Raw genomic sequence first — 14,185 nt, forward strand, 5'->3', positions numbered from 1 at the left:
AGATCAAAGTCAGACTTACATTTCCTATGTTCTTAGCTGTATAGGTTGGAGGCAGCCCGCCCAGGTATAACTTTCCCTCCACATCCAGAGTGTTACTCTCCCCAGGTGCAATGACGGAGGCAGATTCTTGACCATCTACCGTAATGGTGCTTTTTCTTTTGATGTATTCAGTGGCAATCTGGTCAATAAAAACATGACAAACATAACAATGTGAAACAAATTTCTACTGGTTCAAATGTTTCCATTACAAAGGACATGCCTGAAATTCAGAGGTAAATTAGTGCTTTAGAGGGCACTGGCACTTAAGATTGGTGTTCCCTAAAATCTAGTCTTTGCCCACCCAGTTATGTTTTCTGATCAGACCTATCGAGCAGCCGGTTGGTATAATTCAGTAGCTGTCTTTTCCAGCACCCCCTCACCAATGTGTACAATTTCCACTCTTGTTTTATTTATTCACAAGTGCATTGTTTACTAGTGCCCCCTCCCCCATCCCCATTCTAATTGCTTACACCTTTCATTCAATTCTAAATGAAAACAAAATAGTTCCCTGCAGTCCAGACTCCTGAGAGTCTTTCTCCCATTTATAAAATGTTGCTGTGTGGGCTTTATTATTAATTACATTTAATTATTTCAGTAGTTGGTCTTTGATGCTGGACAACAAACCTGCAGCCTCAGTGTGCCCCGCCCCCTTCTTCCCTATGCGGCCAGTGTCCATGGACAGCCACTGCCAGTGCAAGTCAGAGTGTGACTGCTGTGATAATCCTATCCACAGCAGCCGTCTGCCGATGCTGTGGATAGGATTAGTTATAAAGGTCTGATCTGTGGCGGGCAGCCGGTGGCCCTCTCAGAGAAGAGATTTGGCCCTCAGTGCCCCCACACCCCCTTAAGCTGGCCCTGCAGAAACTGAAACATGATGAACACATCTCCATTACCTAGAGCACAGCTACTATATTATTACCATAACATTGTATTGCTGGCATGTTAACTTAATAGACATCAGGGGCATTTGTGCTGAAACAACTAGAAGAGGGTACTTACATAAATGTCCTTGTAACTGTAACAGCTGCAGATATATTAACCCCTTCCCGACATTTGACGTACATTTACATCATGGTCGGGATGTACTTCCCGACACATGGCATAAATGTACGTCATGACTTGTAACTGTCACCGCGTCTATAGACGCGGTGACAGAGGGACGATGTCTGCTGTCCCTGACAGCAGACATCTTCCCTCATTGCCCAGGGGGGGCACCGATGCCCCCCCTCCCTCAGCGATCGCTGCGATTGGCTGTTCAAACGTGAACAGCCAAAAGCAGCGTTTACTGTGTTATGTGCATAATTTTGACTCTGCTGCCCCCTAGTGTCCAAAAAAATTAAAAGCAGGTTGAAATAATGATGTCATAATAAAGTAGACATATGGTCTATGTTAGTTATTAACTATTTTGAGTGGTATGATTATTTGTCTCACAAGCAGAAAATTTAACATTTTGCAAATTGCAAAATGTTCAATTTTTTTACGACATTTTGGTATTTTTCACAAAAAAAACAGACTGTATCGACCAAAATTTACCACTAACGTAAAGTACAATGTGTCACGAGAAAACAATCTCAAAATCACTGGGATAAGTAAAAGCAAAAAAAAGTTATCCCCACTTAAGTGATACATGTCAGATTTGAAAAAAAGGCCTCTGTCAGGAAGGCAAAAACAGGCTGCGTCGGTCGGTAAGGGGTTAAGCTGGGTGAAATGATAGTGTCTGTTACTTTTTCACCTGCCTATCTGCTCCTAACTGTTAAGTTACAGACAGTTAGGAGCTGATTGGTCGGTGATAAAGTACCAGCCACTTTATCACTTCACCTAGCTTAATAAATCTGCTCCAAAATCTGATTAATATAGGGTATAGATATATCTGAGCACCCATTGTCCTGGTTGAGGGGAGTTGCCCTGATATATAGTAGGTCTTTATCTAATTGGTGTGACGAAGGGCCCCTAATATTTCCTTGGTCAATTAACAAAATGGTAAAATCAAACGTACCCCATAGTCTTGCATATAGTAATATTGGACACATTACTGGCTATGACTGCACATGAATCCTATTCAGAGGACTGAATTAAGCTGGTACTGCTAATTAAGATCCTACTGTCACATAGCAAACAGCAGTTTATCCGGTAGTTCCTGATCTTTGCGGCCACCACTTATGCTACTGAACTTACGCACTGATCTTTACGCACCACCACCCTGGGTCCACGCCACCACTCTAGGTCCACGCCACCATATATTACCTTTCGTAAAGTTGAGACGAGCGAAGTGGAGCAAGCCACCAAGTTCGAATCGTGGCGAGTGAAGCAAGCTTGCAAGGGAACAATGGTGCTGCTAAGTAGCGGCTAACGTAACTGGCGTAGCGGTGGCTACAAAGATGAGGAAGTACCGCTTATTCCAGTGTAATGTAATGACGTAGCATATGCTAGCATAGAGTAGCAAGTTACCTGCAACCATAGAGTTTGGATGCTAAATATTCTCTGACTTTTTTTTAACCCAAATAAATACTCTTTCCATTCACAGTTAATCTATAAGCCCATAGGAAGACATAGTATGCCCTTAGGATATATGAAACATGCGCTTAAATCAATGTTTTAACATGACATAAATTATTGATACTTTTTATTTCCCTTTACACGTGGAAGCAATGCTTAAGAGGGCAGAACCGGTTCATCTGCAAATATTGCAGTAATGAGATAAACGGAACATGAGTGTCATTACTTAATATACATTTCTAATTAACTTTAATAGCAAATATTAACAGAATTCCCAGTTGTAGAATGTAAATGCTATAAATACTTGAGAATGTGAGCATTAATGAGTCAGACACATGTAAGTGTCACAGCTTAGTGCTTGCCAATCAGAATAGCAGTGTGTGTTACATACCGTGTGCCATTTGCCATCACTGATAACAGCCGGATGGACGGTCTCAGTCCGCCCCTTCCCCATATCAAACAAGAAATGCAGTTTCCCTTCATGTAGCTGAAGTGCAGCATAGTCCACCTGGTTCTGGTGAGCCATGTAGTAGATGAGACCGCTGGTGGCAAATGTCCTCAGGGTCAGCTGGACAGATAGCCTAGGAGAGACATCATTATTACACGCATTTTGTGTGGGGATTTATTACATGCTTGCTCCTGTCTTTTGAGAAACATCATCTGCTTTGTTGAACTACACATCCCAGCATGCTCTGCATCAGATTTAGCATGGCCAAAATAGCAAAACTGAAGCAGAGCATGCTGGGATGTGTAGTTTAAAAATATCTGTAGTGTCAAGGTTAGCAACAACTAGATATAAAGCTGGGAAGAGCAGATGGAATAAAATGTAGGCTTGATATATTAACGTGCAATCTTCCTACAAAATCTCCCAAACAATATTCCTAGAGAAATATGGTTTCTGGTAAATGTAAGTGTGGCACTCTAGAATTGGGGTACCTTATGCCCCGGAACGCCATGGATGGGCAGCCTGCCCTTTATCAAAATGGTGGCCAGGGACTCGGGGCTCAGCAGTAGCCCATTTGAACGAGGGACCACTTTGATTGGTGGCTCAGCAGGGCGCGAGATGGCGGGGGCCGGCCTAGCCTGTTGCCAGGCAGAAGATAATGTTACAAGTGGCGCGGGGCTGGAAGAAAGGAGGAGCGGAGTGCGAGGAAGGAGGGGTCGGAGAGGAGATCGAGGCAGAAGGGGTCTCCACGTGGAGAGCGCGACAGCAGAGCGGGAGGCTGAGACGTACCTACCCGGAGCGCAGTGAAGCTGAAGCAGGACGGAGGTGCGACATCGTGACAGCTAGCCGGCAACGCAGAGAGGAGAGAGAGCGAGAGCGGCGCGTGTCCGACTGCAGAGGACGCCGGCGGTGATTGACAGGACCTGACAGCGTGGGAGAATCGCAGCAGCACGCCGCCCAGCACCGAGCACAGCCGCAGGGTCCATCGCCAGCACTGAAGACGCCCAGGAACTGCAGCATCGCGACCAGCAGGCGCTGGCATCCTGTAAGAGAACTCAGGTACCTGGTGCCCCACAGCGATCCCTGACCCCTTGGGCAGCGTCCCTGCTAAAAGTACAGCCACTATACTCACAGGCTCTGCCGGGTGCCCTATCCTGCCCCAGGAACTGTGTATCAGTGCCCTATCCTGCCCCAGGAACTGTGTATCAGCGCCCTATCCTGCCCCAGGAACTGTGTATCAGTGCCCCAAGGCTACCCAAGAAACCGCCTGCCCAGGGCCGCTCCCCCCATCCGGAGCCCCTTTCTACCTAGGCCTGCACTGCCGTGTAGTGACGCATTGCCCCTTTCCTCACGTGAAGATACCCACACACACACCAGCGGGACATTTAAGTAAGAGCCTGGCCACCCTACAGTGAGAGAGACAGAGTGTTTTCCTAGGACCTTGTTTTAATGGAAAGTTAAGCCTCCAGTGTTCCAGGGACTTTCTGTTGTGGATCACAGGACCCCTATTAGTTTTTGACTTATCCACGGTGCACCTAGGCCAACGGGTACCCTACTACTTTAATGAACTGCGCAGTTCAGGGACTCAGTATCTTTTGACCTATGGACCTCTGTTATTGTTTGTGCTAGTGTACAGTGTTACAGTTTTATAGAAATTGATTTGCAAACCCTTGTTTTCTTTTATGTGGGATCCTCACGTTCCGCCGCGCACAGATTGCTGGCGGTACTGTTGAAACAAAGTATTGTGTGAGTTGTGGCCTACGGGTATTATAGTTGGCCCCATTGCGCACAATATTTCTACTGTAGAACATTTCCTATTACTCTAGCAATACTTGACAACTGTAGTGTACAGATTGTGTACCTGTTATTGATCTTCTGTTTTATTGTTATTACATCGATAAATTCCTCTGTGATAGCGGTGATTTTGCACTTCATAGCAATATAAATAAAATATTCTGATCACCGCCCTAGCGAGTGCTGACCGATTTGTGGGGTTGTTTTGAGGTATTGCTTTTCCCCGGGGAGCTTTGTCCCTCCACCCTCCGAACTGCAGGCGAGTGAAGTCGGCAAGACCCAGCAGAGCAGTGCCAGACGAGGAGTCCGGAGTCTCAGGTACCGGCCACATACACCTACCCGTGATTGGGTCCTATCACACTTGGCGTCCGCGAACAGGATTCAATGATGTCGGACTCGGACCAATCGGAGGCGCCCACATCAACCAGAAGGAGGAGACGACTTCCTGCATCACCTGGGGAAGGAAATCCAGCGGCACCAATCACCATGCCATACTACTTTGGCGCACCCTGGGTACCGACGTACTCGGGAAACAACACCCCAGGGACGCACACGCTGAAGGAATTCAAAAACCGGATACTTTCCATGACGCAGCTGTACCGGCTCGGCAACAAACAAGCGGTAGAAATATTGGTGGGGCAACTGAGAGGCCCAGCGCTACGGGAAGTAAGGACGTGGGAGGCCAACGAAAAAGAAACGGCAGAACAAATCTTTGAAAAACTGCGGGAGATCTTTGAATCAAAGACGATAGCCGATTTGAAGAGCCGCCTGAAAGCAGCGACCGAACGAGCCTCTGCGGGAATACGCGCTAAGCTTACAGGAAGCCATGAAGGCCATACAGCTGAGGGAAAAGACACCGAAGGAACTGGTGGATGAAACATTGACCAACCTCTTCATCAAAGGAGCGAGAGAGGAGGCAGTCAAGTCGCAATTGCGCATGTGGAGACGGCAACAACCGGACAGCTCCTTCGCCAAATTTAAAGAGACCGCCCTACAGATCCTGGGCATGAACCAGAGTGGCCGGGATGAAGATGAGGACTCGACGGAAGGAGAAGCCTGCTACCAGGCCCCAAAAGGGCAAATCACAGACACCCTATACCCGAACAGGGCCGTTACCCAACAGGCACAAGCCCCCGCGGAACCAAGCCCGCTCGAAGTGCTGACTCGCCAGATGTCCGAACTAACGAATAATGTGACGCGAATGTCGAAAAAAATAGAAGACTTAGACAGAAACCAAGGCAGAAGTCGACAAGGGGAATGGCGGCAAGACCGTGGCCCGAGGAATCGCCCAAGATGGGAAGTCACCCGCGAGTCCGGCCGAAGATCATCTGATCAATTCGACCAGCAGGGGCGACCAATCTGCCGAAGGTGCCGGCTGAGTGGACACATTGAGAGAAATTGCCCAGAAACGACTTTAAACGAGGGGACCCCGAGGCAAGGGACCGACCCTCGGGAAGAGATTCACTAACCGGTCCGGCACCACCAGCAGAATGGTGGCCCCGGTACGTCGGGGAGTGCCCCCACCTGAGCATCAGGGTGAACGGGGTACAGCTGACAGCCCTGTTGGACACAGGGTCACAGGTGTCCACCATCAGGATCGCAGACTTCCTACAGCACTGGGCACAGAAAGACATCGTGTCTCCCCCCGCAACCTGGTTACACCTACTAGCCAGCAACGGCCAGCCCATCACCTTCCAAGGATATTTTGAAACGGATGTACAAGTGGAAAAAGCCACCCTGGACCAACAGGGGTTCCTAGTCACCACTAACTCCAATGAATACCTACCGCCGGTAATACTGGGCATGAACGTGCTAAGAAATTGCCCGGGTGAAGTAGTAGAAGCATTACGGTGGGAAATGAGAACAGCCCCCCCCCCAAGAGAGGAAGGCTTTGCAGCAAACAGTGCGACTGATCACGGGTCAGCAGAAGTTCATCAACGAACAAGGAGAAGTGGGAAAGGCCCGAATCGCAGACCGCCGCCCGATTCTCCTGCGACCAAACTCAGAGCAAGTCGTCTGGTGCAAGGCCAGGACGGGCCCAGGAGGCAGGGACTACGAAGCCCTGGTAGAACCCTGCGATTCCGACGGTCGACAGCCATTCGCGGTTGCCAGAACCCTGGCGAAGGTGGTCCAAGGGAGAGTACCCGTGAGGCTGCTGAATCCACACCCATAGTCAAACTATACAAGTACTGTCAAGTGGCCAGGATTAGCTGGGTGGACTTCCAGGACATCTTGGGGCAAAGCGCCACGGCGGCTCAACAAGGGGTGATGGAAGGAGAGAGGGACGACAGCGAACCCCCCTGGCACGCAGCCATACAGATCGGAGATGGGGACACTCCGGCCGACAAGCGAGAGGGGGTCCTCCGCGTTGTGGAACGGAATGCTGCCGCGTTCAGTCAACACCCGAGCGACTTCGGCAAAGCCGAAAAGGTATACCACCATATCCCTACAGGATCAGCTCCCCCGGTCAAAGAAAGGCACTGACCCCTCCCACCAGCCATGTACCAGCCCGTCCGGAACATGATCACCGAAATGAAGGAGGCTGGTGTCATCAAAGAAAGCCATAGCCCCTGGGCGGCCCCCCTTGTGATCGTCAAAAAGAAGGACGGTAGTCTACGCTTCTGCGTGGATTACCGCAAACTGAACGCCATAACACACAAGGACGCCTACCCGCTCCCTAGGATCGAGGAATCGCTCACGGCCCTGAAAACAGCGGAATACTTCTCGACCCTTGACCTGACCAGCGGGTACTGGCAGGTCCAGATGGCCCCAGAAGATAGAGAGAAGACGGCCTTCACGACGCCAATGGGCCTGTTCGAGTTCGACAGGATGCCCTTCGGACTCTGTAACGCCCCTGCCACGTTCCAGCGTGTGATGGAGCACTGCCTTGGGCAGCACAACTTTGAGATGGTGCTCCTCTATCTAGACGACGTGATAATCTTCTCAAAGAGCTATGACGACCACCTGCGGCACCTGGACGAGGTCTTCAAACGACTGATACAGAGCGGTTTGAAGCTGAAGCCCAGCAAATGTCACCTGCTAAAGCCCAGAGTACAGTACCTCGGACATGTTGTTAGCGCGGAAGGCGTGATGCCCGATCCAGAGAAAATCACTGTCGTCAAAGACTGGCCAGCGCCCAAGACCGTCAGGGAGGTCCGCAGTTACCTGGGGTTCGTGGGCTACTACCGAAGATTCATTGAGAATTTTGCAAAGGTAGCGTCCCCCCTGCATGAGTTGTTGAGAGGCCAGTCGGGCCAGGAACGAAGGGGGTCGGCCTCCGTCGCCTGGGGAGAAGACCAGCAGCAGGCTTTCGACCAACTGAAAAGATCCCTGATAGACGCCCCATTATTGGCCTACCCCGATTACGACAAGCCGTTTCAGCTTTACACGGATGCCAGCAACCGCGGGCTCGGTGCTGTGCTCTCCCAGACCCAGAATGGGCGTGAACGTGTAATAGCATATGCCAGCAGAGGCCTTCGCAAGACCGAAAGGAACTGTGAAAACTATAGTGCTTTCAAGCTAGAGATGCTTGCCCTGGTGTGAGCCGTGACGGAAAAATTCAAGCACTACCTCGCTGCCACCCCGTTTGTGGTCATGACTGACAACAACCCGCTAGTCCACTTGCAAAATGCCAAACTTGGGGCCCTGGAACAGCGGTGGATGTCGCGCCTCGCTAACTACAGGTATACGACAAATTACCGCAGCGGCAAGGCCAACGCTAATGCCGATGCTCTCTCCAGATTGCCTATCATCGACGCCCCTGAAGAGGAAGGGGACCCGAGCGAAGAGGTGGAGATGCCCTCCTTCGGGACGTACAAAACAAGGAACGTGGTCACCTCCGACCCCCTGTCCGTCACAGAGCCACGTCTCCAGAGAGGTGGGCTGCTAGACACCCCTACAGTCGACTGGGGGAAGATTCAACGCCAAGACCCAGTATTGAAAGAGCTCCTGGTGCTACTACGCCAACGCCGTCAGCTAGACAGGCACCAACGCAAAGACGCTGACCCTGAGCTTGTGAAACTGCTGAGGCACCGCGACAGATTTCGTGAAGAGGAAGGTATCCTGATTCGGGACAGCGTAGATCCCGGCACGCACCACCCCGTGGTTCAAATAATTGTCCCCAGAAGACAGGCCCCAGTGCTCCTGACCGCATACCACGACAAGTCCGGCCATTTCGGGGTGCAGAAGACTGAAGCCATACTGCGCACCCGATATTTCTGGGTGGGTATGCGGGAGGATGTGGAGGCATGGTGCCGAGACTGCATCCCCTGCAGCTTAAAGAGGTCCCCTGACGCTTCCCAGAGGGACCCCTTGCACTCCATCACCACCCAACGCCCGTTACAGATCGTGGCCCTCGACCACGTCAAGCTCAAACCCAGCTCCAGTGGCCATCAATATGCCTTGACCATCACCGACCACTACAGTAAATTCCTGGTGGTCGTTCCAGTCCGAGATCTCACCGCCAGGACCACCGCGGAGCAATTCCTCAAGCATTTCGCCCGACCCTATGGCTACCCCGACTGCATTCTCACGGACCAGGGGCCCGCCTTCGAGTCCCAACTCTTCCACGAGCTATGCTCCTACTACGGCTGCCGAAAGATCCGGACGACAGCTTACCACCCCCAGGGGAACGGACTCTGCGAACGAGCTAACCAGACCATCATCGGCATGCTCCGCAGCCTGTCCGCTGAAGATCGAAATAAGTGGCCGACCTTGCTTCCAGAACTGGCGTACCTCTATAATAACGCCGAACATTGCTCCACCGGCTTCACTCCGTACTACCTAATGTTTGGCCGTAAGGGCCGGCTTCCACAAGATTTGGAACTATCCCCGATGGAGGGCCCCCCAATCCGGCCTCAGACCAACTGGGTCTGTGAACATCAGCAGAGGATTGATGCCGCTCGAGAAATCGTTACACAACGAATGGAGGGCGCCCAGCGCCGGCAAAGTAGGGATTACAACTCTGGCAATCGACCCGTATCACTGAAGGTGGGAGACCCTGTGTGGAAGAAGCGGAACCACCGTTCGAGCAAACTGGACGCCATGTGGGAAGCGGAACCGTACACCATCGTGAGAACCCCCACGGATGACCGCCACACCTACGAGATCCGGAAGACCCCCGAGGGGCCCATCAGCGTAGTGTCAAGGGAACAGCTCAAACTCTGCACTGCCGAAGTCCCAACAGCATCAAGAGTCTCGCCTGAGGTGGAGGGGCAGGGAACCTGGGGGGGCATGCCTTGGGATAGCCCTACTGATCTGTTAGTTTTCATGAGTGCTCCAGTACCTTTCCTTCCACGGGAGCCCCCTGCGCCGGTGGCTAGCCCCCCTGTAGCAGAAGAGCACTCACCGGTGCCGGACCACGGTTCCCCGGAGGTACCTCAGCCCGCGATCTGGACACGCAAGTCAGAGGTATAGACAGTAAAGTGCCTATCTTTATCGGTCATTGAAAGTTTTTTTTTTTTATGTGTTCGGACTGTTTCCATGTGAATGTACAGTTGTTCACCCTGCCATAGACATTTGTGGTACTGAACGTGCTGTTCAGTGGCCCGGAGACTATTAGACCTCCGCTATAATGCCCGCGGACTGGCATTCTTCAAGCGGGGGAGCGTGTGGCACTCTAGAATTGGGGTACCTTATGCCCCGGAACGCCATGGATGGGCAGCCTGCCCTTTATCAAAATGGTGGCCAGGGACTCGGGGCTCAGCAGTAGCCCATTTGAACGAGGGACCACTTTGATTGGTGGCTCAGCAGGGCGCGAGATGGCGGGGGCCGGCCTAGCCTGTTGCCAGGCAGAAGATAATGTTACAAGTGGCGCGGGGCTGGAAGAAAGGAGGAGCGGAGTGCGAGGAAGGAGGGGTCGGAGAGGAGATCGAGGCAGAAGGGGTCTCCACGTGGAGAGCGCGACAGCAGAGCGGGAGGCTGAGACGTACCTACCCGGAGCGCAGTGAAGCTGAAGCAGGACGGAGGTGCGGCATCGTGACAGCTAGCCGGCAACGCAGAGAGGAGAGAGAGCGAGAGCGGCGCGTGTCCGACTGCAGAGGACGCCGGCGGTGATTGACAGGACCTGACAGCGTGGGAGAATCGCAGCAGCACGCCGCCCAGCACCGAGCACAGCCGCAGGGTCCATGGCCAGCACTGAAGACGCCCAGGAACTGCAGCATCGCGACCAGCAGGCGCTGGCATCCTGTAAGAGAACTCAGGTACCTGGTGCCCCACAGCGATCCCTGACCCCTTGGGCAGCGTCCCTGCTAAAAGTACAGCCACTATACTCACAGGCTCTGCCGGGTGCCCTATCCTGCCCCAGGAACTGTGTATCAGTGCCCTATCCTGCCCCAGGAACTGTGTATCAGCGCCCTATCCTGCCCCAGGAACTGTGTATCAGTGCCCCAAGGCTACCCAAGAAACCGCCTGCCCAGGGCCGCTCCCCCCATCCGGAGCCCCTTTCTACCTAGGCCTGCACTGCCGTGTAGTGACGCATTGCCCCTTTCCTCACGTGAAGATACCCACACACACACCAGCGGGACATTTAAGTAAGAGCCTGGCCACCCTACAGTGAGAGAGACAGAGTGTTTTCCTAGGACCTTGTTTTAATGGAAAGTTAAGCCTCCAGTGTTCCAGGGACTTTCTGTTGTGGATCACAGGACCCCTATTAGTTTTTGACTTATCCACGGTGCACCTAGGCCAACGGGTACCCTACTACTTTAATGAACTGCGCAGTTCAGGGACTCAGTATCTTTTGACCTATGGACCTCTGTTATTGTTTGTGCTAGTGTACAGTGTTACAGTTTTATAGAAATTGATTTGCAAACCCTTGTTTTCTTTTATGTGGGATCCTCACGTTCCGCCGCGCACAGATTGCTGGCGGTATTGTTGAAACAAAGTATTGTGTGAGTTGTGGCCTATGGGTATTATAGTTGGCCCCATTGCGCACAATATTTCTACTGTAGAACATTTCCTATTACTCTAGCAATACTTGACAACTGTAGTGTACAGATTGTGTACCTGTTATTGATCTTCTGTTTTATTGTTATTACATCGATAAATTCCTCTGTGATAGCGGTGATTTTGCACTTCATAGCAATATAAATAAAATATTCTGATCACCGCCCTAGCGAGTGCTGACCGATTTGTGGGGTTGTTTTGAGGTATTGCTTTTCCCCGGGGAGCTTTGTCCCTCCACCCTCCGAACTGCAGGCGAGTGAAGTCGGCAAGACCCAGCAGAGCAGTGCCAGACGAGGAGTCCGGAGTCTCAGGTACCGGCCACATACACCTACCCGTGATTGGGTCCTATCACATAAGCATTTCCCCAAATCCACCATGCATATGATAGACATAATATTCTTCCCCTCTCTGCTTTCATGGCAGTCAACACTAGCCAGTTATCACTTGCATCCCGGCCAGGGACAAATTAAGCACTGGGCGACAGGGGTACAGGGTAGCGCTACTAGTTCCCATCCACCACAGGGACCTCACCGCTGACTGCCCATCTGCCGCAGGGACCCCACTGCCTCCCCAGTGCTGCACGGACCCCGCTGCCCGCATCCCTGCTGCCCAGATCCCAAGTACCACCTGCCTGTGTGTGTGTGTGTGTGGGGGGGGGGGGCAATTTTGTTGTCCAGGGCCCCCACAGACCTTAATCTGGTCCTGATTCCTGTGGGGAAATATTGGCACAGATTGAATAACCCCCTAAAACTCTGGCATCTAGTCACTGGGAGGCGGGCTGTCAGTATGATACAGTCATATGACTGTCTGCCTATCATCAATGCAGGTGAACACCTGCCGGAAAGTGATTGCCTCATTGCAGACATGGCCCTGTATACATACAAATTCCATAAAACTATACTTCCATTACAAATACTGTTCTAGCCTAATCTCCCATGCAAAGTTTTGCAAATATTGCCAATATGCAGCTGAATACTTTTAATGCTTATTTGATTCTTTTGACGTATTGTACTTACTTTCTTCTGACTGTAGATTGGTCAAATGGCAAAATGATATGGCTTCCAGTGGTAAGCCCGAACTGGTGAGCATTGGGCACATGGCCTGGCAGTACATCCTGGGCACACTGTAATGGCTACAACCAAAATCCCGTATTATTGTTTATATAAAGTTTAATATTTAATGAGCATATACTATACATTAAAATACATAATGCATTGTTTGCAATAATGAAATAAATAAATATATTATATATACATATATTTGTGTATATATTTATACTGTAGTTACACGGCCAGTTACTTGTGCATGAATAAAAACTTCCAGTTTAAATCATTTTCTTTGTTGCTAAGCTGGTTACATTTAGGTGCTGCTTGGATATATACAATTGGTGATCCTGAACCTTTAACTAAAATTATAGCAATTCCAAAAAAGATGGTTTGGGACAAAAGTACAAGTCTTGGCCAAGCTTGTATCAAGCTTCAAAAAGTGATAAAATGGGGAGTGATAAACAGGCAGCCAGTCAGCTCCTAACAGCCATGTTACAGGCTGGTTTTCAAAAATAACAGATAGGAGCTGATTGGTTGGTTGTTTATCACTTTTTGAAGCTTGATACATCTGGCCCATAGAACTTATGTCAGTGTTGTAATATTTGACAGTATCAATTTTTGCTATTACTGCACATTTGAGTCCCTCTGTATCTCAGTGGGTATTGATTATTCACAAAAATATTACACACTTCCAGGTACACTTTGGGTATACACAACAATTTAAGTTGCTTACTTTTGTGGCATGGGACCTTTGTATTGGTGTGGTCAGAACGGCGTTCTTTAATGTGATAGGTCCAGCAGGAACGGCTGACGGTTGTGCTTCCTGTTCCACAGTGCTCCCAGTGGGCTTAGCTCTCCCGGATAGCATGCAGCTGTCCATTTGTACTTTCTCATACTTTATAACAGTGGTGAAATTTATTTGCCTAATTATTATAAAACAGAAAGTACCGATTTACATACTTATACATACTGCTTACATGACAACGGGTAAAACATATAAAATCACCTAAAAGGCAAGTTAAAGATGATTACAAGGTATTTTCATTATTTGGATATGCATTATTCTAAAGGTATTCAGAAATCTTAGTTTTAATTCATAGATAGTTGTACCTTCCTGTAGTAGGCAAATGTCCTAGGGTGGCAGTAAAGTGACATGTAAAAACTCGCAGGGAGATTATTGGGCAGATGTATTAACCCTCTGAGTGCCAAGTAAATTTGTCAAAATTGGTGTGAAAATTGCCACGCACACATTGTTTTTCATCATGACCTGTAATGTTCACCTTATGTAGGAAATATCATCTTATTTGACTCAACATTTTTAATTTGAATTTATATAACAAATGCGATCGACGCTGGTATTTTTAGCAGATATTTTTCACATCTTTCATGGAGATGTTGGCACTGAAAGGGTTAATGTAGTGAT

At 50.0% G+C, this 14,185-nt stretch overlaps 1 protein-coding gene across 1 annotated transcript in view; it reads right to left on the reverse strand.

Annotated features, from left to right (window-relative positions):
• LAMA1 (laminin subunit alpha 1) overlaps nucleotides 1-14,185 on the reverse strand; it is a 167,227-nt gene that overhangs the window by 6,807 nt on the left and 146,235 nt on the right. Inside the window, exons 56-59 of the mRNA XM_083187610.1 lie at nucleotides 13,496-13,685; nucleotides 12,733-12,848; nucleotides 2,927-3,116; nucleotides 20-178 (exon numbers count right to left, since the gene is read on the reverse strand). Coding sequence (XP_083043736.1) covers nucleotides 20-178; nucleotides 2,927-3,116; nucleotides 12,733-12,848; nucleotides 13,496-13,685 — 655 coding nt within the window. The remainder of the gene's footprint in view (nucleotides 1-19; nucleotides 179-2,926; nucleotides 3,117-12,732; nucleotides 12,849-13,495; nucleotides 13,686-14,185) is intronic.

Source organism: Crinia signifera, chromosome 5, assembly GCF_055691185.1.
Source record: "Crinia signifera chromosome 5, ASM5569118v1, whole genome shotgun sequence".
In the NCBI taxonomy this organism is placed as follows: domain Eukaryota; kingdom Metazoa; phylum Chordata; class Amphibia; order Anura; family Myobatrachidae; genus Crinia; species Crinia signifera.